The 24,471-nt window shown below is 33.8% G+C and overlaps 5 protein-coding genes across 7 annotated transcripts in view; 4 read left to right on the forward strand and 1 right to left on the reverse strand.

Annotated features, from left to right (window-relative positions):
* LOC143202000 (sodium/potassium/calcium exchanger 4) overlaps positions 1–13,504 on the forward strand; it is a 26,223-nt gene extending 12,719 nt beyond the window's left edge. Inside the window, exons 1-9 of one of the 2 annotated variants that reach the window (XM_076413266.1) lie at positions 195–521; positions 7,352–7,633; positions 8,791–8,978; positions 9,369–9,516; positions 9,595–9,792; positions 11,117–11,326; positions 11,381–11,482; positions 13,043–13,259; positions 13,312–13,504. In XM_076413266.1, the coding sequence (XP_076269381.1) occupies positions 386–521; positions 7,352–7,633; positions 8,791–8,978; positions 9,369–9,516; positions 9,595–9,792; positions 11,117–11,326; positions 11,381–11,482; positions 13,043–13,259; positions 13,312–13,429 (1,599 nt within the window). In that variant the 5' untranslated portion in view covers positions 195–385 and the 3' untranslated portion in view covers positions 13,430–13,504. Of the gene's footprint in view, positions 1–194; positions 522–7,351; positions 7,634–8,790; positions 8,979–9,368; positions 9,517–9,594; positions 9,793–11,116; positions 11,327–11,380; positions 11,483–13,042; positions 13,260–13,311 lie in introns of those variants that run through there. The other variant, XM_076413267.1, reaches the window with a different exon arrangement.
* An 89-nt stretch (positions 13,505–13,593) lies between these two features.
* On the forward strand, positions 13,594–16,005 carry LOC143201999 (EF-hand domain-containing family member B). Its single transcript, XM_076413265.1, has 11 exons — positions 13,594–13,672; positions 13,727–13,906; positions 13,964–14,144; positions 14,202–14,331; positions 14,395–14,577; positions 14,629–14,866; positions 14,924–15,119; positions 15,172–15,249; positions 15,306–15,478; positions 15,559–15,812; positions 15,924–16,005. Exons 1-10 carry the CDS (start codon positions 13,622–13,624, stop codon positions 15,772–15,774), a joined length of 1,626 nt encoding a protein of 541 aa, XP_076269380.1. The 5' UTR covers positions 13,594–13,621; the 3' UTR covers positions 15,775–15,812; positions 15,924–16,005.
* Positions 15,837–18,826, reverse strand: ncm (pre-mRNA-splicing factor nucampholin). Its single transcript, XM_076413261.1, has 6 exons — positions 17,748–18,826; positions 17,468–17,689; positions 17,063–17,407; positions 16,668–17,001; positions 16,375–16,613; positions 15,837–16,312 (listed from the first exon to the last, which is right to left on the reverse strand). Exons 1-6 carry the CDS (start codon positions 18,727–18,729, stop codon positions 16,071–16,073), a joined length of 2,364 nt encoding a protein of 787 aa, XP_076269376.1. The 5' UTR covers positions 18,730–18,826; the 3' UTR covers positions 15,837–16,070.
* Positions 18,827–18,958: 132 nt separating this feature from the next.
* Positions 18,959–22,226, forward strand: LOC143202003 (fumarate hydratase, mitochondrial). 2 transcript variants are annotated; one of them, XM_076413273.1, is made up of 8 exons: positions 18,959–19,057; positions 19,118–19,252; positions 19,365–19,490; positions 19,549–19,749; positions 20,911–21,073; positions 21,138–21,291; positions 21,350–21,595; positions 21,651–22,226. In XM_076413273.1, the coding sequence occupies exons 2-8, from the start codon at positions 19,157–19,159 to the stop codon at positions 22,153–22,155; spliced, it is 1,491 nt and encodes a 496-aa protein (XP_076269388.1). In that variant the 5' UTR covers positions 18,959–19,057; positions 19,118–19,156; the 3' UTR covers positions 22,156–22,226. The 2 variants fall into 2 exon arrangements, with proteins under 2 accessions (XP_076269388.1, XP_076269386.1); XM_076413271.1 differs by lacking the exon at positions 18,959–19,057 and having other exon boundaries at positions 19,064–19,252.
* Positions 22,227–22,462: 236 nt separating this feature from the next.
* LOC143202006 (fumarate hydratase, mitochondrial) lies at positions 22,463–24,457 on the forward strand. The gene is made up of 6 exons (XM_076413277.1): positions 22,463–22,697; positions 22,831–23,031; positions 23,118–23,280; positions 23,336–23,489; positions 23,543–23,788; positions 23,869–24,457. The coding sequence occupies exons 1-6, from the start codon at positions 22,524–22,526 to the stop codon at positions 24,371–24,373; spliced, it is 1,443 nt and encodes a 480-aa protein (XP_076269392.1). The 5' UTR covers positions 22,463–22,523; the 3' UTR covers positions 24,374–24,457.
* Positions 24,458–24,471: the final 14 nt, after the last annotated feature.

Consider the following 24,471-nt stretch of genomic DNA (forward strand, 5'->3'; position numbering starts at 1 on the left):
AATTACTGGCCGTAAATAAACTGAGGCTAATAAATTGAAAATCTCAACAGAATATAGAAACAACCACTTATCGATAAAGCATAAGCGTGTTTGTTTTCGTGCTTCATAATTTTCCACTGTTGATGCCTTCTCTAGGTGGAAAGATAAGACCCGCAGCCACCAACTATAAATGTCTTCGCGGGATCTTGCTGCGGTTTTTACGACATCAACTGCATCATCGATCAGTCGACAAGACCCTACATCGGTGACACCTTGAGCCTTATCATTTCACCGTGTGTCCGCGTATGTGTAATTGTTAGAGATAACGTTGAAAGAAAACAAAACGCGGTAGTTTGGGTATCAAGTGCTTGTAAAGATTCGGTAGTATCAGGCTTGCAACCGAGTTATGGGAATGTTATTACGGACTAAGAGCCGAAGAATAGCCCTAGGCTTCAAAATATTCTGTGTTGTTGCTATAGGTTTAAGTTATTTGGTAGTTGGTGGTGTTTGGAAAGAAAAATCCGATGTACAGGCTGAGCAAGGTAAGTATCTGATGTTATGCGACAAAAATTACAAGGTCAATGACATTTATTATTAAAACTCATCCAATTTTTTCAAGTTCAATCCTCATTAAATTTTTGAATTATTTTCATTATTAAAAACTAGTATAATTCAAACCAAATCTGATATTCTTTTACTACTTTAACTTAAGATATTTACTCCACAATAATCACGTTGTTAGCGTAATTTTGTGATGCACTAGACACTACACTAATTCGAGCAAACTTTAGATATTAGTTCGGCATTTTCTTGGATTCATTACCTCTTTCCGTGATTCCGCATGCCATATATTCTAATAACATCTTTAATCAGAGACAACCTTAGTCAACGTATTAATTTCAGACATGCCATATTAACAATAATCTATTTATTAAGAATTTGCAAGAAATGTTTGTAATAAATGGGGCAAAAGTCACGCTACCATTTTGAATGATGGCACGCATGGTTATGTGACGTTTAGCTCAGTTTCGCTTTAACCATTGTGTTCTGTAGAGGTCCAAATTTTATAATGGGTAAATATGATTGATAATGAGCGATGAAGCCCATTTTCTTCTCGGTGGCCACCTCAATAAACAGAACAGTCGGGGTTTGGTGAACACAGAACCCTCAATTAATTGAAGAAACATCATTGCATCCACTAAAAACAACCGTATTCATGCTGGAAACATCATTGGTTCCTATTTTTTTTCAAAATGACCAAGGTGTTGCAGTTACTCTTACTGCTGAACCGTACCACGACATAATTCGAAAGTTTTTTGTGTCTGAAATGGAAGAGCAAGGACTAGAGGACATGCAGTTTCAGCAAGATGGGGCCATAGTACACACAGCACGAAGACTAATTTCGCGAAGTGGTGATTTAGCACGGCCAACCAGATCTCCGGATTAGACAGCACCAGACATTTTCTTATTGGGTTTTTTTAAATCAAAAGTGTTTGTGAATAAGCCCCAAACGATTCAACATCTTAAAGATAATACTCATCACGAAACTGAAGAAATTTAGCCTCAGATGTTGCAGGATCTCATGAAATATGCTGTAAGAAGCCGAAAGTTTCATAGCGTTTGTTTAATTTTTTTTATTACTCTTCGTGAGTCCACAATCTGCCCTATTGGCAATAAGTATTTCTTATGTCTATATTATATATACATGGCATGTAGAAAATCATTTCATTAAGCAATCTTCTGTATAAAATATCATCTTAATTAATTAGTCTTATTCTAAAGCTTATTCTAAAGTCTACATATGTCCAGTAATCAGATCAGGTGGTGTTAACGTTTTAGTCTACGCACTTCACTATCACGTCGCATATTTAGCTGATTAGCGAGTACATTGGGAAGTACTTTACACAAACACGTTGAATTACACTCGTTATAGGTTCTAGAGGAACATCGCGTTGTATCACTTTATTTGAAATATAGTACGGAGCATCAACAATGGCACGCAACACCTTATTTTGGAACCGTTGAATGATGGATATATTAGATTTGCTAGCGGTACCCCATAGTTGAATTCCATATGCCCAAATGGGCTTGAGTATAGACTCATACAGCAATACCTTGTTATCTAATGATAACTTGGATTTGCGCCCGATGAACCAATACATTTGATATAATTTTAGTCCCAGTTGTTTCCGTTTAGAGAGTATGTGCTTCTTCCAGGTTAGGCGTCGATCTATATGCATACCAAGATATTTAACATGCTCTGCTTGGGGGAGTTGACGATGATTGATATTTACTGGTGGACATGTTCTTCTACGCAGGGTAAACGTTATATGCGTGGATTTTGATTCATTGTCTTTAATGCGCCATGTCTTCAACCATAATTGTATTTGCTCCAGGTGGGTTTGTAGGTTTATTGATGCTATGACTGGATCTTCATGGGATGCTAAGATTGCTGTATCGTCTGCATATGTTGCCACAGTAGTTATTTTTGTGGTGAATCCATTTTTGATGGATAAATTCACCAAATACTAGCATTTTTAGAATCTATATGGTTTGATCGATGTTAAGTATGAATTACTGGCTGAGGTAAACTATTTACACAAAATTATGGACAAGAAACTCGATACTTGGGTTTCACGTGAGTTAAAAGTGAAACATTTTAGGGATCTAGAGTCCATTTTTGAATAATATATGTATATGCGAACAAGATCATGACAGTAACTAAACGAGCTTTACAAGCGGTTGCAAATTCATTGACACTAAGGAACTTGATGCCAAGTATCTGGTGAAACTGGAAGGGACTTATGATTATTAATTTGACTGTGTACAGTCAACAACTACTGAGATGGCTTGTGGAAATCACCGATTGGTTTTTCACAATTATGGTTTTGCCAGAAAATTGAGAACCTCACCAATCACAACGTCACGTACATCATTAATTAATATTTGACGGCAGAGCCCCAGCGCTTTGATCTAGTTTTAACTCAAAATTTGCTCCACAACAATCACTTTGTTCAGCATTGAACATCACATGCCTTAATGAATTAATTTCATCTAAATACCAGGCTATGTCAGTGACTTTGTGATTGAAAGAAATTTTTTCGGTAAAAAAAGCGTTTTCTAAATTCTGTACTCCTTCCAAATAGTAGGTTTCTTCCAGGCCATCAAAATAGACGTTTTTTCAGTGGTAGCTTCTTCATTCGACCCAAAATCTCTTAACACCCAGCTATTTCTTCGTACTTGGAAATGGGAAATAGCAACAGGGCTTGGGTCTTCATAGAGGCCTGGCTTTGTGTTTCCTAAACTCCTCAAAAGTGATTAAATAGTGACTGTGGATTGCTAAAACCGGATATTGAACAAAAAGAGCAGAAAACTTGATTTTTTTTTATTATTTAACTAATACATTGTTACTAGTTGTTTCCGTCTAACCTACAATTTGTCTTTATGGCTAACTTAAATCTAGGTATATAATTAGAGGGACTCATCGGCCCTATCTCAGTCTCTGGTGAAATAATGTTTATACATGTCACTGCTGTATTTTTTATTATGTGCACCTCACTACAGAACACTATACAAGATCAGATGGTTTAATTCTTTTGTGTCCTGTTCTGGTGGTATCGAAAAGTTGCAATATTTCAATATTCGTATGAGAATGGAGTCTTTCCTCATACTCCCTTGCAATTCTCTTGATTTCTTGACTGACTGTGGATATCTGAAAGTCTAGATGTAGGTAATCAGTCCTATAGTATTTGGATGCACCCACAATACCTTTCAGGACTTGGCTCTGAAAAATTTGTATTTTATTTATGTTACTCTTTGCAGAACATCCCCATAATTGAACTCAAGAATTCATTAATTCTTATTTTCCAAGCTTGTGTCCAATTATTTATATTGTCACTTGCCTGTTGTAATTTTCGTGAGGCTTCTTCGCTATTGTCTCCGACAGCTATAATCGCAGTATCATCAGCAAATGAAGCCATCGTGATATTTTCCATTTGTGGTATATCGCAAGTATAAAGTAGATAAAGAATTGGTCCCAGTACACTTACTTGTGGAAACTTGATTATAAAGGCTCATTTAATGGACAACCATAGACTGTATTATTCTTTTACAGCAGTTTTCGTATGTTACATGAAATATAGCTCAAGGTCATAGAAAACAATATAACACATTTCAATGACTAAGTTCGTTGTGGTATAGTCTTATACATAAAAATAATTTGTTTAAATAAATTCGTAAAAATCAATCAATACACCTAATAGTGTCAAGATGCAAAAGTATCGTATAAATAACGTGTTTTGTTGCCTTATTATGAACTATCGTGAACTATAAATAGTCGTTATCATCATTGGATTGCAATATGTGGAAAATAAATAAATATTATGGAGAATATAAACAAATCTCATTCAGATCGAACTGATTTTTATGCCTAGTTTGTTATCCTCGATGTTTACAGTAGAATAAAAAATAATATAATGCGCAATTAACATAGTGCCTCAACATTGAATATTCCTATTTTATTTTAGAGGTTAAAGCTAGCGTATGGACTAGAATTTTCTAAGGTATTAGAACGGTACTCTTTATATCCTTTAATGGACGTCCTATAAGATGAATTTTGTCGATATTTCATCAATTTTGGCCAAACAACAACAGTTTTCTCAACTATACTGGCTTTAAATTATTATAAATGAGGGTAATTTAATTGCAGACAATGCAGACAAATCTATTGATACAATTGATATTATTTCAACATCAGTGATATTTAGCTGCAGTATCAAGACCTAGAAAATCTAGGGTAAAAAAATATTGCTCTAAAATCTCTACATGTCCATTAATTAATTCAGATGGCGTTAAACGTTTTAGTCTACCAACTTCATTATCATACAGCACATTTAGCAGATTAGCAATTACGTTGAGGTGAACCAACACTCTTTTGAAGTACATAAGATGAACCTTTTGAATTTCACTCCTTATTGGTTCTAAAGTGATATCGCGCAGTATCACTTCATTAAGGACATAGTACGAAGCATCGACAATGGCACGCAACACTTTCGAATAATTGAATGATGGCCACATCAGACTTGCTATCAGTATCCCATAGTTGGATTCTATATGGCCAAATACCATTTGATATAGTTCAAGTCCAAATTGTCTTCGTTTCACGAATATGTGCTTCTTCCAAGTTAATATCGGCCTATATGCATACCAACTTATAGAAAAAAAGAAGAAATTCTTTGGTCAGTTTTCAGACTGTTTGAATCTCGTTTCTAAGGAAAACAGACAAGCTCAAAGTAAAAAATAAACATTTAGGTCATCCAACCGACCAACAAGTCAATGAGACATACAACTAACAAATTGCAATATTATGGTTTCGAAGTATTTCTCCTGCTGGACATACATAAAACATATAACCAAAGTTTCTATATTTATGACTGATATAATCTGTTGAAGTGGTTGGTATTTGTCTGAATTTATTGTTAATAATTTTCTTTCATATGATTTTATTTGTAAATTATATAACTGCTATAAGCAAATGTAAAAGGAAAATTAGTAGCAGTTAGTACCAGCAGGTATCGAGCACTCACCAACAGATAATAAGATCTACATCATGTTCTTCTGATATTATTGATTAAGCACTATATATATAACTCATAAAGTATATCCTCAAGAATCTATAAAGTTTGTAGAATATTAATTCTTACTACTACTAATAAAAAAAGCATTTACGTAATAGGTCAATTGGAAATTCCCCAGTCTGACACACAGATGGCGCTACTAGAATGAAATCTATATGTTTTTTTAGTTAGCCCTAACCATCAAAAAATGCGTGTATAAATTTGACACCTGTCGAATCATTTGCGATAAATGGATAAAAAGGTATTTCGCGTGTTGATAAATTATTGCTTTTTGAAGGGAAAAAATACAGTTGAAGCAAAAACTTGGCTTGATGCCGAGTTTTCGGACACTGCTTCAGGAAAATCAACCGTCAATGATTAGTATGCTAAGTTTAGACGTGGCGAAATGAGCACCGAAGACGGTGAACGCAGTGGACGCCCAAAAAAAGGTGGTAACCGACGAAAATATTAAAAGAATCCACAAAATGATTTTGAATGACCGTAAATTGAAATTGAATGAAATAGCAGACACTCTAAAGATATCAACTGAATGTGTACATCATATTATTCACGAATATTTGGGTATGAGAAAGCTTTGTGAGATGTGAGTATTGCGCGAGCTCACTTTTAACAAAAAACAATGACAAGTTAATGATTCGGAGCAGTGTTGTAGATAATCAAGCGTAATAAACCCGAGTTTTTGCATCGATATGCGACAATTGATGAAACGTGGCTCCATTATTTCACCCCAAAGTCCAATCGACAGTCATTCGAGTGGACTGCACACGATAAACGCGCTCCAAAGCGTAGGAAAACGCAACAGTTTGTTGGCAAGGTTATAGCGTCTGTATTTTGGGATGCGCATGGAATAATTTTCATTAACTACCTTGAAAAAGTAAGGTTAGCTTTATTGTTTGAAGGACGAAATGGCGGAAAAACGGTTACTAAGGCATGTAGGCATCTTTGAGAGGGTTTACGTGAATATTGGTATTGGTGAAGGGTACTTCGATTGCTCACATTCGATCATAAACACAACCGTGTAATCTTTTCAAAGAAGTGCTTGGCAACATTAAGCTGCAACTAGAACAAGTTTTTACACCATTTAAATTCATGGATATATCACATAACAGTACAGACCGAGGAGCAATCAAAACAGAGAATTTCACCAGATGAAGATGCACCAAAAAATGCCAAGTTCTGTCTGTCCATAGGTCACAGTTTTTTTGGAGTACACGAGCTGTCATTCATATGGATAATTTTGAAGATGGAAAACAAATATTATTCAGTGCTTTTGGGCAAAATTGATATTGGTTTGAAGAAAAAACGAGTCTACTGAACTCGGTAACGAACTTCTACTCCATCCAGAATATTCTCCAGATTTAGCCTCCTGTAACTATTTCCTAGGTGGTAAGAGATTTGGGTCGACTAAAGACATCTTCTTATTCTAATGTTCTCATGTTGAGTAACTTGAGATACCCTATTTTTCGAAAGGAATAAAAAAAATTGGAAAAACTGTAGACTAAATGTTTTGAGTTAATAGTAGTGTAAGTAAAAGCAAATTATAAATGAAATAAGATGTAAGATAATATACATTAAGCAGGTTACAGGCCCCCAGACAAAGAACGCTAAATCAAAAATGGTAACAAAAAAGTCTTAACATTTTTAATATCACCATTGCTCAAGGGCGACATTAAAAAACAACAACATACCTTGATACTGTTTATGTAAGCACGTTTTGTTTTTGTTGCATGTTGCAGGACCTCGAGATTCTTTGTTGTTTCGCCGCCATTTGCTTGGACTAGATCTGAATAGAACCAAGGCTGAGACGCAAGGAGTCAATAACGCAACAGAAGCTAACAAGCCAAAAACAAACTGTACACCGGCAGCTATTAAGGAATTCCCACCTGATGGCTTGACGAGAGACGAGAGGAAACATGGATGGGTCCTTATCCATGTCCTGCTGGCCTGCTATTTATTTATTTTCCTGGCTGTAGTATGTGATGATTACTTTGTACCTTCTATTCAGAAAATATGTAGTGGTGAGTATACGGCTCTCATATCTACATTTCTTAATTGAGGTCCTCAGATTCCCTTTAAAATCATTTTCTGCAAACTGTTCGTCTTAACGATGTACAAGTGTAGTTGTTATTTTTCCATATAGTCGTTAAAATTTCCGATCGCAGGTTAATGAAAATCGCAGAAATTATAAAGAATTTTACGTCGAATATAATAATAGTATAAGGTGGGGCAAAAGTCCCGCTACATTTTGATTGCGGGCCATCTTGTTTATGTGACATTTAGCTCAGTTTCGCTTTAACCATTGTGTAAAAATTGTCCTGTAAAGACCAAATAAACTTTTTATATAAACCAAACTTGCTTATCTTTATTCTGAGCAAAGTTACAGGCAATCAAAATGCAGGAAGGGTACACTTTACTTTTGCCCCACGTTGAATTATTAAATAATTTTACGTCAAATCCAATAGTGACATAATAATTTTTATACAGCCTGTAGTTTTAAGAAGAGTAGATTTTTAAGAAATTAGTTGATTTCTGATATGTCACATAACTTACAAATGATAAAGCAATTTATTATGAATATTCGGTTCTTTACTCATCTTTTTATTTTTATTCGAGAGATGAATTTTTTTTCGACTTATTGACTACATCATTTTATTTCATTTATAACAATACTTATTTGGCGTTATGCAACACTTCATTTTAGGTTATGGATCAATGGGAATAAGTAGCTCGATTGGATCCAACACTTTTGATATCCTACTCTGTTTGGGTATTCCCTGGTTTTATTCGAGAGATGAATTTTTTTTCGAGATTTTTCATATATATATATATATATATATATTTCAGATTTCAATAGCTTCATCATTTACTTTGGCATAGATATACTCCATAGATAATTTATGGTTTATCTAATAAATAATGCTATATAATTACAAAGAGGGCTATTTCCATGGCACAGCTGAAAATTACATGGATCTAACACCTATACCACCTTTTATTATTGATAATAATTTTATTGCAGTTCCAATGCATCAATATGAAGGCAGATATTAAAATACATTCTCTGTTATCTCACGTCTTTTAATTGTTTTCTTTAATAACATGATATATTGTTACTTCTACTGCGATTGTTTTGCAAGATATTCGGTAATGATTGCTTACATATATTTTATTACAGATCTTAACTTAAAGGAAGATATTGCTGGAGCTACTTTCATGGCCACAGCTAGCTCTAGTGCCGAGATTTTTATTAACAGCATCGGAACGTTTATAACGCAGGGCGACCTTGGAGTTGGTACCATAGTTGGATCGGCTGTTTTTAATATACTGGCTGTTCCGGCATGCTGCGGACTGTTTTGTAATATGGTATGGTTGCTAATGTTGTTTCACAGTCTACTATATTTTTATATTCTTTTAAGAAAACAGAAAAACAATAGATATTTATTTGTCACAATATAGAAATAATATGGTTTCATAGCCCGTCTAATAAAACAGCAAATGCACGTTATAGATGACGTAGAGTAATACCAAATGCACTTTGTAAAAATGCAAAATTGGTTTTAAACTGGGAGCCCATTTGTCTATAAAATTGTATGTGTTTTTAATGGTCTACAAAATTCTTCAAAACATTAGTGAAAATAATTAATGCGGCAACATTGCAACGTGCTGACGTTATACATTTTAATAACCTGCGTTGGCTGTTTTATTGGACAGACAATATGTTTTGTGCCTTGTTAATACCCATAAATATTTTAGGTATTAGAATTGGAATGGTATTCTATAACACGTGACAGTGTTGTTTACGGTTGTTCAGTAGTATTACTAATAATATTCCTCCAGGATGGAAGAATTTATTATTACGAAGCATTGACATTAGTTCTGGTGTATTCCCTCTACGTTTTAAGTAAGTTTTAACTTCTCGTATAAACACCGAACAGAACAACGAAAAAAATATCTAAAAACCCATTTTTTGTGTTCATAGTCATGATTTTTAATAATAACATTAGTTCCGGCCTCAACAAGGTGGCAGCAAAAATAAAAAGGAAAGGCTACTACAGGGAAATTCTGAACGAGAACCAACCGCTGCTACTTCCATCTAACGGAAAAGTCAACAACTATAGCAGTGGCATCGAAGAGATTCTCGATTCTGACTTAACACTCAAGGATATCGAAGAATTAGGTAAGGCTTTAGTGGTTTTTGTTAATTATTATTATTTTAAATACATTACATACAGTACTATTGTGATATGGCAGATGGTTCTGCACCATAGATTAATAGAGTTTTAACTTAATATTTAACATTTTGCTGCATTCCATTGGTTAGTTTAAATTACCATTACAAGCAGCTGTAACGAAAATATTTTATTAAGAAAGCGTCACATCTACTGACCAATTAATTATTATTATTAAATATATTATTATTAAATTAATTTGAAATAAAACCCAATGTAATTAACTTCTGGAAAAAAGTTACTAAAATAAAATTCCACATAAATACAAATATAAAATATTAATACGCTAAAATATAAGTATATATAATGTGTATAAAGAATATATATGTAATGTATATAAGTAAAAATAATGAAATATAAATATATAAATAAAAAGTAATTAATTATAAGTACGTAAATATAAAAAAGCAGCAACCCAAATGATATCACAGCATGTCTCCTGGCTAATATAATCAAAATTGCCTATAGCACCTTTCCCTTTTTCAAATAGGATGTATCAACGATCCTATCTTTTTGTTCATTCATACTGAAAGCAGACTAAGTCTGTATTTGTTAATATTTTAGTTACTTGTTAGACATTGTATTGAGGAAAGTTATAATTATTTTTATAATGTCGTGGAACGGATAATAAAACGGTAAATGGTATGATATACGACAGGGTGGAAAAAAATGCCAAAAAGTAATACTTTAAAGATCACACACACATATCCTTAATCTAGTGAACTTGGGTTGTTTCTTTCAATGAAAACGACGTATCATTTTTTTTTATTTCCCACAAACACTGGATACATAACACTTTTGAGACTGAAGATATATAATAATCAAATAATAGTGACTATAAGTTACAAAAATGCTGAACATGCTCTATATCAGGCATACAAAAATGGCGTCATAAAAAACCTGGAAAAAACCATAGAAACAAACAATTGCATTATAGAAATGAGCCAATCAAAGACCTTTGTAGAGCAATTCAAAAGAACTAATCGAAATAGTGGTCCCAGTACCTGCATTGCTGGGACTACGCAAAACATTTCTTCGGTTTCGCCTATTTGAGTTAAATCTCTTTATAACATAGTACTCTATGATATACACACAATAAATAAAAGTCCATAAATAATATTAAACTCTGTTTTCATCAAAGTTTAATTGATATAATAACAGATTCTAAAGATTGATGACTATAGTTCCAAAAGTAAAAGAAAGCCCAATAACCTTTTATTAATACAACGTTTTAAAATATTTCCATAACCTACCGTTATTTCATTATTTTAGAAGAATCAACAAACATCTGGGTTTGGCCGAAATACGAGACCAAGAAGGCGAAAACCTGGTGGATTATAACGTGGCCAATATCTTTAATATTATATTGTACTATTCCTAATTGCAGAATTCGTCCGAAAATGTACCCAGTCACCTTTATAATGTGCGTATTTTGGATCGGTACCATATCCTACATTGTAGCCTGGTTAATAACAGTTATTGGTAACCAATGAGTGTGTTTGAAAACGAACAATAGTCTTAAATATATATCTTTAGGTGATACTCTGGAAATTCCCGATTCTGTGATGGGACTTACCTTTTTAGCAGCCGGAACCAGTGTACCGGAAGCAGTTTCCAGCGTTTTGGTGACTAATCAAGGTAAAATACAAGAAATAAAGTATTATTTTTGCAAAAATAATATAAATGTCATTATTACTGTCGAAATATCCAATGAAATCTAACTGTCAAATGTCACATATCACAAAACCGTCAAATTTAGACATTTAGACAATTGAGAAAAATTATGAGGCTTTTAAGTGTCATATAATTGACAAATATCCCATAATTTAATATTTCTAATTCATAATGTCATAGAGGTGTCAAATATTACATAACTGTTAAATATTACATAAATATCAAGTATCACATAACTGACCAATAATCCAAAAGTGCAAATGTCATGGAAATGTCACAGGGCTACGAACTGTCAGGTAATATACAAGAAATAAAGTATTATTTTTGCAAAAATAATATAAATGTCATTATTGCTGTCGAAATATCAAATGAAATTTAACTGTCAAATGTCACATATCACAAAACCGTCAAATTTAGACATTTAGACAATTGAGAAAAATTATGAGGCTTTTAAGTGTCATATAATTGACAAATATCCCATAATTTAACATTTCTAACTTATAATGTCATAGAGGTGTCAAATATTACATAACTGTTAAATATTACATAAATATCAAGTATCACATAACTGACCAATAATCCAAAAGTGCAAATGTCATGGAAATGTCACAGGGCTACCAACTGTCAGGTAATATACAAGAAATAAAGTATTATTTTTGCAAAAATAATATAAATGTCATTATTGCTGTCGAAATATCAAATGAAATTTAACTGTCAAATGTCACATATCACAAAATCGTCAAATTTAGACATTTAGACAATTGAGAAAAATTATGAGGCTTTTAAGTGTCATACAATTGACAAATATCCCATAATTTAACATTTCTAACTTATAATGTCATAGAGGTGTCAAATATTACTTAACTGTTAAATATTACATAAATATCAAGTATCACATAACTGACCAATAATCCAAAAGTGCAAATGTCATGGAAATGTCACAGGGCTACCAACTGTCAGGTAAAATACAAGAAATAAAGTATTATTTTTGCAAAAATAATATAAATGTCATTATTGCTGTCGAAATATCCAATGAAATCTAACTGTTAAATGTCACATATCACAAAACCGTCAAATTTAGACATTTAGACAATAGAGAAAAATTATGAGGCTTTTAAGTGTCATATAATTGATAAATATCCCATAATTTAACATTTCTAACTTATAATGTCATAGAGGTGTCAAATATTACATAACTGTTAAATATTACATAAATATCAAGTATCACATAACTGACCAATAATCCAAAAGTGTAAATGTCATGGAAATGTCACAGGGCTACCAACTGTCAGATAAGTGCTAAATGTCGCATAAATTACAAATATTCCCATAGTATGAAACGTATATTTGACAACATATATATTCAAATAATATGCACCACCAAATAAAAAAATTAAAAAGATCATATACACAAATACAATATAAAATTCCATCAATATCATATTTTTTGAGACAATATTGACTACATCATTTTATTTCATTTATAACAATACTTATTTGGCGTTATGCAACACTTCATTTTAGGTTATGGATCAATGGGAATAAGTAGCTCGATTGGATCCAACACTTTTGATATCCTACTCTGTTTGGGTATTCCCTGGTTTATCAAATCAGCGTTCTATCCCAAAGTACCACACGAGCATTGGATAACTATCAACTCTCAGGGGATTAATTATAGTGCCATATGTTTACTTAGTACGCTTATTATGTTGTACCTGACCTTTTATTTTAATAAGTTTAAGTAAGTTCTGCCATTCATGTTTCGACATATGATGAATTATGACATTTTTTAGATTGGACTGGAAAATTGGCCTAACTTGCATTACCATGTACATAGCTTTCCTGATATTCGCCTCATTGATTGAGCTTAATGTATTCTTTCCAGTCAATTTACCTACGTGTGACAGATAGTAGTAAGCAATAAATTGCCCTTAACAATAAAGACTGTAATCTATCTAGTTTTACAATAAAAACTATTATTAATAATATTTTGTTTTAATTAAATTACACACATTACTGAACTCTCAAAACAAAAATGAATTATAAGTGTCTGTCACTGTCACTGATGACAACCATTTGACAACTATCACTATTATTTTAAATATGGCTGGAAATAGCGGCAAATTCATAGACCGTTCACCAATAATATGTGCCGTTAGTACCCAATATCTAAGTTACAATCCATATTTCGTTTTTTATTTATTTTAGGCTGGTAAATCTTCTGGCGATCCGAACGAAAGGGTATCACTTGCATTGAAACAATACAAACTGGTCGACGAAGTTGATGCTTTAAAACATCAAGAACAAATCTGGCAAGAAAATGTATTTATACCCCCTAGAAAACTCCCAAATATACTACAACCTGATTTCAAAGGGACAAATACTGAAGTAAATTTATTAATATATGACATCGAAAAATTAACAATAAAATGAATGAACTTATAGATAAGTGAAATTTTAAGACCCCCAGTAAAAACTAGATATCAACAGTTAATTTGTGATCTAAAAGATACCCCTTATAGTACGTATTGGAATACAGAGCTGGGAAAATCCAGAGATCCCATACCAGGTCTTCCTATGGGAATGAACGCATTAGAAACAACTTTTGGCATTCCAACACTGAAAGGTATCTAAGCAAATACATTACCACATAAATTATATCTTATACGATTCATTATAATAGACATAACTGTAAAAGAACTCGTTAATCCGTCAAAAGGGCCTTATCAAGTGTTGAGGGAAAGTCAAGTAGGCCATGAAATGTACAAAAAAACGCATAATAATTACAATCCGTCAGAACGGATTGACAGGGGGTATAGTGAACTGTTTCAGTATTCCAAAAGACGACATTAAATAAATTTAAAATATCTATTTAGCTACTTTCAACCACCGTACGATCCCAATAAATGTTACGGAGAAAAAACAAAATACGATCCCAGGGGAATATGGGTAAAATGCGCTTGCGATTGGTTTAAAAAAGAACCGTTGGTACACGGATTGAAAATACAAGCCGACTACCTAAACCGATCCAGATCACAGCTAGGGAAAGTTTTGGCGCCGTAATTATATTGTTTCTCGGAGAAAAACAAACAAAAACCACTGTATTTCAGCAATAACAACATTAGCTGCGTCGAGGAAGGCCATGCTTTCGGAAAACGATTAAACGACGATCTGTTTGGCGTCGAGGGTTTGTTAAAAGACCCCGGTGTTAACCCCTGTATGTTTAAGAGAGACTTTTACAAATGGTTTTCTTCCTTAAATAAACTCAGGTGGTCGATTAAAGAGAAACAAAAAAAATACGGATTTTCATTGGAGGAATTGTATAAGAAAATTCGATATTTAGATAAGGTAAGCACAAATATCACTACAAAAACCAAAATAAAATGTTAAATATATTACCTAAAGGAAAAAACTGGTTGGTTGCCGGTTTCGAAATTTCTGGATCTGTGCTCTTGTCATAATTTGAATTTTCTCAGTAATGACATAGAGGCTTTGTGCAAACATTTGAAATATATCGACAACGATAACATTTGTTACAGAAAGTTCATAGATTTGATTGACATTTACAAAGAATATACTGAAGATATTAAACATATTGATGGTAATAATTATCAGTAATAACACCTTTCTGTTATTAATATATAAATATTCAGATTTGCCTCCGGAGAAAAAATATTACACATCTACATATCAAGCTGCAAATTGCGATTATCTATTTATTAACAATGCTGGTAGGTATCGTTGCATAACCACTATAACTTGTCCGTAAATTTGCCGACATCAACAGAGATGCCCCCAGCTGGAATACCGTCTATTAGACATGATTTATCCAAACCTGTAAAACCCCATGGTGGATGTCGAGCTGATCTCGAAAACCTTGGCAATGAGACGTCAGCAAAGGCTGTCGTGAATCCTAACATCTACACCAATTTCGGACTGACCTACAGGGATTTCTTCCTGGTGAGTTATCACAAAATCTAGTTACTAGCGACAAAACACCTTTTTGCTTCCGAATGGAATAAAAACACAATTATTTCCAGCCAAGACAGCCAGCTACTATAAGAAAACTTTTCGAAAAAATTGGTTATACCTTTCCAGGCAATAATTTCGAACGTTTATGGGGAATGGGAGTTGAACTAGATCAAACAGGCTTGGTTTGCATCGATACCTTCAAGAATCTTTTACGAAACCACTGTCCTGAGTTACGTATCAAAGTTGATGAGAAAGATATTGAATGTGGGAAACTTCATATGTAACGAGTTTTGATGCAATCCCAAAATCCCACGTTAAAAAGGTATTTAGAAAGAATAACAAATGATGATCTATAAATATTCATTTAATGGATGTAATGGCAAAAAATGTGTATCTTACGATAAAAAACTATACATAAAAACTCTTATTTTAGTGTCATAGACTGTCCAGATATTACGACCAGTACGACAGAAAACAATTTTTTGTAATCATTTGATTAATATATTATAATAAACAATTCTACTTATAATAAAGCAGGTTTTTTAAATAAAAATCGAATGACATAAAACATTCGATTGTTTCAACGCCTCCTTCTTCCCTCTCTATTATTATCCCTACGATCTCTCCTGTCCTTGTTACGCCCTCTTTCTTCAGACCGCGACCTTCGCCTACTTTGATGGTTTCTCTCTTGACGTTTATGGTTTTTATCGTCGTTGTTATTTTTAGATTTTCTCGAACTCTTTTCTTCCTTCGGACTTTTAGGAATCTTTTCTTTCCGTTTCTTCTTCTTTTTCTTGGCATCGTCTGAGTCACTGGAACTTTCTACAAGAAAAACGGTGGTAAATAAATATCTCGTTACAAAATTAGAATGCTGTAAAAATTACCTGAGCTACTATCTTCGCTGGATGAGCTATCTGACGAACTGGAATCGGAACTACCGCTTTCGTCCGAACTGTTTTCTTCTTTTGGAACAACAGGTACATTCTTTGGTATATTCTTTAGGTGCTCGCGTAATTCGTCAGTCAATCCACCCAGACCGATCGACGTAAAGAAATTAATGGAAAATCTGGTGTTTTTCGGACTGTCTCGCGGAAATAGACCAGCGAAATGTCCTTGAAGTGTCCTAAAATTACAAATAACATAAATAAAAAGTAACATGAAGTAAAAAATAACTTACGGGTCCTTAAGTCGTTCATTTAATTTTGCTAGTCCCATGTATTCTGCCAATTCTTGAAACAGAATCTTGATAAATATCCTGCTGGAGCTGTTGGTGTCTTCCTCATTCATTTTCATTATTTCCAGCACTTCCCAACCTATCGCGTCAGTAAATAATAAATGTGCGAAAAATTTGCTCACATTCCTAAGCCGATTGGCATCCAATCGATGTGTTGTAGCATAAGTGTCTTTAAATATTTGCTGAAAGGGTTCCACATACTGTTTATTGATCTGACAAAATCTCTGAGCAAGTAGTCCATAAAATTTCTCATATGTCCTTTGTTCAGCACAACAATCTGGGATAAATATTACATAACATATTATGTAATTATGATATAATTAAACAATATGAATTACCTAAGAACATATGACATAATTCAATCTCTTGACCAGGTTTCAGTTCCATCTTCAACAACTTATGAGCACATTCTTCAAAATCCAAACTAGACTGAATGGTTAAATAGATTGTCCTTCTCAAAACAATCAAATTTGTTTCAGTATTATCGATAATTGTATCTTTGCTCTTTGTAGCTTCTTCATCATCATCGTCATCATCGTCGTCATCTTCATCATCACTATCATCCTCTTCACCTGACTCACCATCTGATGAACCTGATTCACTATCAGTTTGCAGGATTTCCTTACTGAGAATTTTATATTTGCCTTCATTTACTTCATAATCATCATCAAACTTGAATACATCTAGAATATGTTTATGTTAAAAATAAATTCAATAATAATAAGGAATAAAAGAAAGCATACTTAAGATATCATCAGCATCAGATTGGTTGACATCATCAAGTTTAATTAAATGTGTAAATTGATCGTCTTCTTCAACAATATCAAGTTCTTCAATAACAGCTGCATGGTCCTTAAATCCATCCTTCCTAATTTGGAACATCACTTCTATCATATACTGGATTCTCTTTTCCAGTTTACCTTCATGAAGTATGTTCCTTAACATTTCAAATATTGCTGTTATACCTACAAAAACAATTATTAAATAATAAAAAAAACCTTTATATATAACAAACAAACTTACCTCTACTTGATACTTCAGATAATTTCTGTCCACATTCTTTTAAGAATGCAATAGCTACTTCTACAGAATCATCAGTAGGTGTTTCAATCAATAAGGTTAGAATTTCAAGAGAAAGAATTTCATGGGCAACTGACTGATTCACCAAATGAGCTATAAAAGTAGCTGCTGATATACAAATAGTTTTATTATTTTGCTTAAATCCCCTCTTGAATTGAAGTACCAACCTTTTTAATAATAGTTCCCCGATATTGGGGAACTTGGAGTTGATAACTGATACCAGTGCAGCATATACATTAGTAAAAGTAGGTGAGGCTGCTTGAGCTTGTATAATTGATTTACAGAGTAAACCCCTACCACGTATTATGTTCTCATGTAATAATTCTCTGGCAATAATTCCTATATTTGATGTATTAACTTTATTGATATAACCATGAAGAGATTTCTTCAGTGCTTCCCAAGCTATTCTTTGAAATGCTGCTGAAGTTTTGTCTGTTATTTCAGCTTGCATCATCCGCAGTTTTGCAGGTGGTATATATGCTCCTCCTGTTTTTGATGTAATAAGATCAACAGCTTTCCTTTCTCTTGGTTTAACCGTCACCTTATCCTCTTCATCTTCCTTACTTCTTTTACTTCTACGCTCATTTCTATCTCTTTTATCGTAATCGTCATCTTCATCATCATAATATCTCTTACCAATTACATTATCATCCCTTTTAGGATATTTGGTCCAATATCTATCATTGTTTTCCTTTCTTCTATCATCTCCATAATAACGTGGCAATATTATTGGACTATCTCCGTCAGATTTTCTTTTCTTAGTATCCCTTTTTTTCCTGTCTTGGGACGATGAACGGGATCTACTCCTTCGCCTTCTACTTTTTGAAGATTTGCTTTCGTGCTTTTTACTTCGCTCCTTGGAATCATTTTCAGGTGAACGAGAACTGCGATTTTCTCTGAATTTATTTTCACTATCAGAACCCATCACTAAACCAGTATTTAATCGATTTATTAACACAAAATATATGCACCAAACAGAAACACTGTAATGTACGTAGCTGACAAGCAACAAAACAATATGTAGGTTATATGTTATATGCAGACGCACATGACAAATGACAAATATTAAGTACGTTCCACAATAAATACTTAATACATTTTTTTAAACAATGTATTTAAGGCATTACATAATTAACTGTATTATTAAACAAATTTTGTAGTAGTGTTTTCTCACCTACATAGTATTGTATTTAAAATTTATTAATTAGTAATAGAAGTAATGTGAATATTACTTCATTTAAAGCTGTCAACAGGTAACGTCAGAAGCATCGCTGTGTAGTTAAATCTTGTTAAACATTTTTTCTTTTATTTAGGAGAGGGGTCGAGGTCAACGATAATAAATATTAACAATAATGGCCCTTTCCCGTTTAGCAGGCAGTCGCTTAAATGCGAGCGTGAAAACGCTGTTTAAACTCTACCAAGAACCACTATTGTTTAAAGCCACAATGGTAACTGTTATGTCATCGCATATCTTCCAAATTTCTAACAATACCTGCTTTTATTCATTTAAACTAGAAATATTTACTAATTGGCTAAATGTTTTAATTATGTATTTTATAGACGGATTATCGAGTTGAGAAAGATACATTTGGTGAATTGAAAGTACCTACCGACAAGTATTATGGCGCTCAGACTGTTCGTTCTACTATCAATTTTGCAATTGGTGGCGAGTATGAAAGGATGCCGGTAATATACATGTATGAATATGTAATTTAACTTCATTTGTAAAATGTTTTTATTATAGTATCCTGTTATCACAGCAATGGGTATACTTAAAAAAGCTGCAGCTGAAGTGAATAAAGATTATGGGCTTGATCCCAAACTTGCTGATGCTATATCAAAAGCTTGTGATGAAGTGATATCTGGAAAGCTCTATTGTGATCATTTTCCATTAGTTATTTGGCAAACAGGATCAGGAACCCAAACTAATATGAACACAAATGAAGTAAGTATTTCTTCCTTTTATTTATTATTTTCACTGTATCAAGTTGACCTGTTGTTCTCAATGCTAACCAGTTTTTGTACTTTTAAAATCCTTGTACCAAATATTCATATGGCTTTTATTTAAATTCAACCTGTTTTGAATCTAGAACGGTAAACATTTTAAATTCTTTATTTGCTTTGCAATATTTTAATCTTAAATATCATTTTTACCTAAGCTATATGAATTAGATTTTATTGTTCTATAAAATGGTAGTTACTTCATGCATGTAGTACAATTTTTATCTCATATTTGGTTTCAATAATCTGGTCTGTGGTTTGTAACCACTGAAATTGAACAAATAGGTTGTGTAACAGAGAATGCCACCAAAGTTGTTTAATTATCATTATTTATATCAGTTTATAATAAGAATATAAATTTTGCAATTATTAAAACAATGTTTTATTGTTGGCTAGATAAAATTGGTCTCACTTTGTTGCATCTCAGTCTGAAATTAATTATTAAGATAGTAAATAAAAGTATCCTAGTATATATGGATTTTCTCATTAGGTTATTATTCTGTTGTTATGTCATGACGACTTAACTATAAAAAATTGTAGTTCAATTTAAAGATCATAAGGAAAAAATTCAAAGAAAGCTAAAATGTTTTATAATTTGCGCAATTATTTACAGTTGCGCATCCACCATTTTTGAAAAACTTACAATACCTAAATAGTGTCGATATTTATTTCATTAATACGCGGTTTGTAATCACAGAAATTGAGCAAACAGGTTGTGCAATAGAAAATACCACCAACGTTGGCTAATCGACATGGTTTATATCAGTTTAAAATAAAGATAGTGCTTGATTTGAATTTTACAATTAATAAAACAATATTTTATTGTTGACTATCTAAACTGGACACGCTTTGACCATTCTGAATTATTAAGAGAGTAAATAATATTCTAAATGTATATAGAATTACCGAAAAAAACACACTGTTCAATTATAACAGTCATGACAACAATAATAGATTATAATTCAACATAAAACTTTTTAAATTTTCTGTTTTCTTTGGAAGTTCAGAATAAAAGATATATAAAAACACTCTTGTGTTTGAATCGAATTTTAAGTTTGTCTATCTAGCACTTTTCAGGCACATTTAAAATTTACCTTTTTCATAGGTTGTTAGTAACCGAGCAATTGAAATTCTTGGAGGCAAATTGGGATCAAAAACACCAGTTCATCCAAATGATCATGTTAACAAAAGTCAAAGTAGCAATGACACATTCCCCACAGCTATGCATATCGCTGTAGCAATGGAAATTGAACATACCCTCTTGCCAGGTTGGTGTTTATATTCTCTAATATAAATATCAACAAATAATCTAAAGTTTGCGTGACGATTTAGGACTCAACATGTTGGCCGATTCACTCGATAAAAAAGCTAAAGAATTCTGCGATATAATCAAAATTGGTAGGACCCACACCCAGGATGCTGTCCCTTTAACTTTAGGCCAAGAATTTAGTGGATATGTCACACAAATTCGCTTTGGAATCGAAAGGTAACATCTCACCTAGGTCACGCGATAAGATATGTTTACCAAAAAGGGTTATTTGTAGAGTGAAAACGACACTTCCCAGATTATATATGTTGGCTCTTGGTGGTACTGCTGTTGGAACGGGTTTGAACACAAGGAAAGGTTTTGCTGAGAAATGTGCTGCTAAAATATCACAACTTACTGGATTACCATTTGTGACTGCACCAAACAAATTTGAGGCCTTGGCCGCCCATGATTCTCTTGTTGAAGTATCAGGCGCCCTCAATGTCATAGCAGTTTCCCTAATGAAAGTTGCCAATGATATTAGGTAATGTTGAAGATTATAGCCATAAATCAGGGTTTAATGCGTTTATTTTTAATAGATTCTTGGCGTCAGGACCTCGTTGCGGTCTGGGAGAACTATCCCTCCCGGAAAACGAGCCCGGAAGCTCCATCATGCCCGGCAAAGTGAACCCCACACAATGCGAGGCTGTTACAATGGTGGCAGCTCAAGTTATGGGAAATCACGTGGCCGTCAGCATCGGAGGATCCAACGGTCACTTCGAACTCAATGTGTTCAAGCCGATGATGGTCGCAAACGTCCTGCGATCCATCAAGTTGATCGGCGACAGCTGTAAAAGCTTCACCGTCCACTGTGTGGACGGTATCCAGGCCAATCGCGACAGGATCGATAAACTTTTACACGAAAGTTTGATGCTGGTCACTGCCCTAAATCCCCACATCGGGTACGATAAGGCGGCTCAAATCGCCAAAACCGCCCACAAAGAGAACTCAACCCTCAAGGAAACCGCGATTAAATTAGGCATTCTTACCGAAGAACAATTCAAGGAGTGGGTAAAACCAGAAGAAATGTTAGGACCCAAGTAATTCGTTTTTTAATTATTTATTGTAAAGTTGTTACTTATTTTGTTGTTCTATATTAAATAATTTTTTATGTATATTGTTATAATTTTTTCCTGCACCTAAAATTTGTACTTATTACATGATTTGTATCTAATATAACCATAGTGCACTGTGAAACAATTGAATTGAAATATGATATTTATGACAGAAAAAATTAAAACATTCCTAGGATAAAGCGTGCTATTTATAAAAGTCTTCTCTAATCGAAAAACATTGTTCCTGATTAATTAAACTCGTTAAAAGTTCCCACCAGTCAATGAATTTAATTTAACCTTCATCTAAAACAATGGCATGTATTTTTTAACAGCCATCAGTTGCTAAATAAGTGCGAAATGAGTTTCCCTTGTCAAAAAAATGAACCCGTGTCAGACGTAGGGCCCGGTAATTATCGAATTGAAAGTGATACTTTAGGAGAGCTAAAAGTAGAATCCGATAAATATTATGGAGCGCAAACTGTTCGATCCACCATTAATTTTCCTATCGGAGGTGAATATGAGAGAATACCAGTAAGTAAACGGTTTCAAGTTAATATGTTACTAATTAAGGTAATATTAGAAATTTCAAATAAACACTTACTAATTATTTATTGTACATTTTTTTATTTCAAAATAAGTTTTTGACATAACAATATATTTCAAGTTTCCGATAATATCGGCCATGGGTTTTTTAAAAAAGGCCGCTGCTGAAGTGAATCGAGAATACGGGTTGGATCAAAAGATTGCCGATGTCATTTGCCAGGCTTCTGATGAAGTGATAAGTGGAAAATTGTACTGTGAACATTTTCCTCTGGTAATTTGGCAAACGGGGTCAGGCACTCAGACAAACATGAATACGAATGAGGTAATTCCATTTTGTTCTAAAGCACTTCCTTATTTTACTTTTTTCAATATGGATACATAAAATACTTAGAAAAAAACAATTTGCAGGTAATTAGTAACAGGGCCATAGAAATTCTTGGCGGAGAATTAGGCTCGAAATCACCGGTTCATCCTAACGATCACGTAAATAAAAGTCAAAGTAGCAATGACACTTTTCCGACAGCTATGCATATTGCGGTTGCCATGGAAATTAAACACACCTTAATGCCTGGTGACTATGACGTATTTTCTGTCTTGTTTCCAATCTAACTTGTTGTTTTTCGTAGGTCTTAATAATTTAGCGGATTCGCTCGAAAAAAAGGCAAAGCAATTTGAGAGTATCATTAAAATCGGTCGGACACACACACAAGATGCGGTGCCTTTGACGTTGGGTCAGGAATTTAGCGGATACGCTACACAAATCCGTTTTGGCATCGAAAGGTATCTATACCTTTCGACTTTAGCGTTGATGTATTTAATGAAATTATCTTTAGAGTTCAGGCAACATTACCTAGAGTGTATATGTTGGCAATAGGCGGAACGGCAGTTGGTACCGGATTGAATACAGTGAAGGGATTCGCGGAGAAATGTAGCGCGAAAATAGCGGAACTAACCAATCTGCCTTTTGTCAGCGCCGCGAATAAGTTCGAGGCCATGGCAACCCACGACGCGATGGTTGAAGTGTCCGGCGCTTTAAACGTTATAGCTGTGTCGCTTATGAAAATCGCCAATGACATAAGGTAACTTGATTTAGCTTATCTCAGCTCTGTAATCGTATTATTATAAAAATTTTCACCAATCCTAAGTCCACGTTTCACAGATTTCTGGCGTCGGGGCCTCGATGCGGCATCGGGGAATTAATATTACCGGAGAACGAACCCGGAAGCTCCATTATGCCCGGCAAGGTGAATCCGACGCAGTGCGAGGCCGTGACCATGGTAGCGGCGCAAGTTATGGGTAACCACGTGGCGGTGAGCATCGGAGGTTCGAACGGGCACTTCGAACTCAACGTCTTCAAGCCGATGATCGTCGCTAACGTCCTCAGATCGATCAAGTTAATCGGAGACGCTTGTAAAAGTTTCACCGTTCGCTGCGTGGATAACATCCAGGCTAACAAAGAGAGAATCGACAAATATTTACACGAGAGTCTTATGCTGGTCACCGCGTTGAACCCCCACATCGGATACGATAAGGCCGCCCTAATTGCCAAGATAGCGCATAAGAACAATTCGACTCTCAAAGAAACAGCGGTCAAGTTACGTTTTCTAACCGCAGAACAATACGATGAATGGGTCAGACCGGAGGATATGCTAGGTCCGAAATAAACACGTTCAACTGTTTATTATCTCAATACTGTAAATTTAGTTTTTGTAACGCTAAGGGAATAAAGATAACTTTTTGACCTTTTACTGATAAGTAGTTT

The sequence above is a fragment of the Rhynchophorus ferrugineus genome, unplaced genomic scaffold (assembly GCF_030347505.1).
Source record: "Rhynchophorus ferrugineus isolate W39M unplaced genomic scaffold, kcgeb_rfMv2 rfM9, whole genome shotgun sequence".
In the NCBI taxonomy this organism is placed as follows: domain Eukaryota; kingdom Metazoa; phylum Arthropoda; class Insecta; order Coleoptera; family Curculionidae; genus Rhynchophorus; species Rhynchophorus ferrugineus.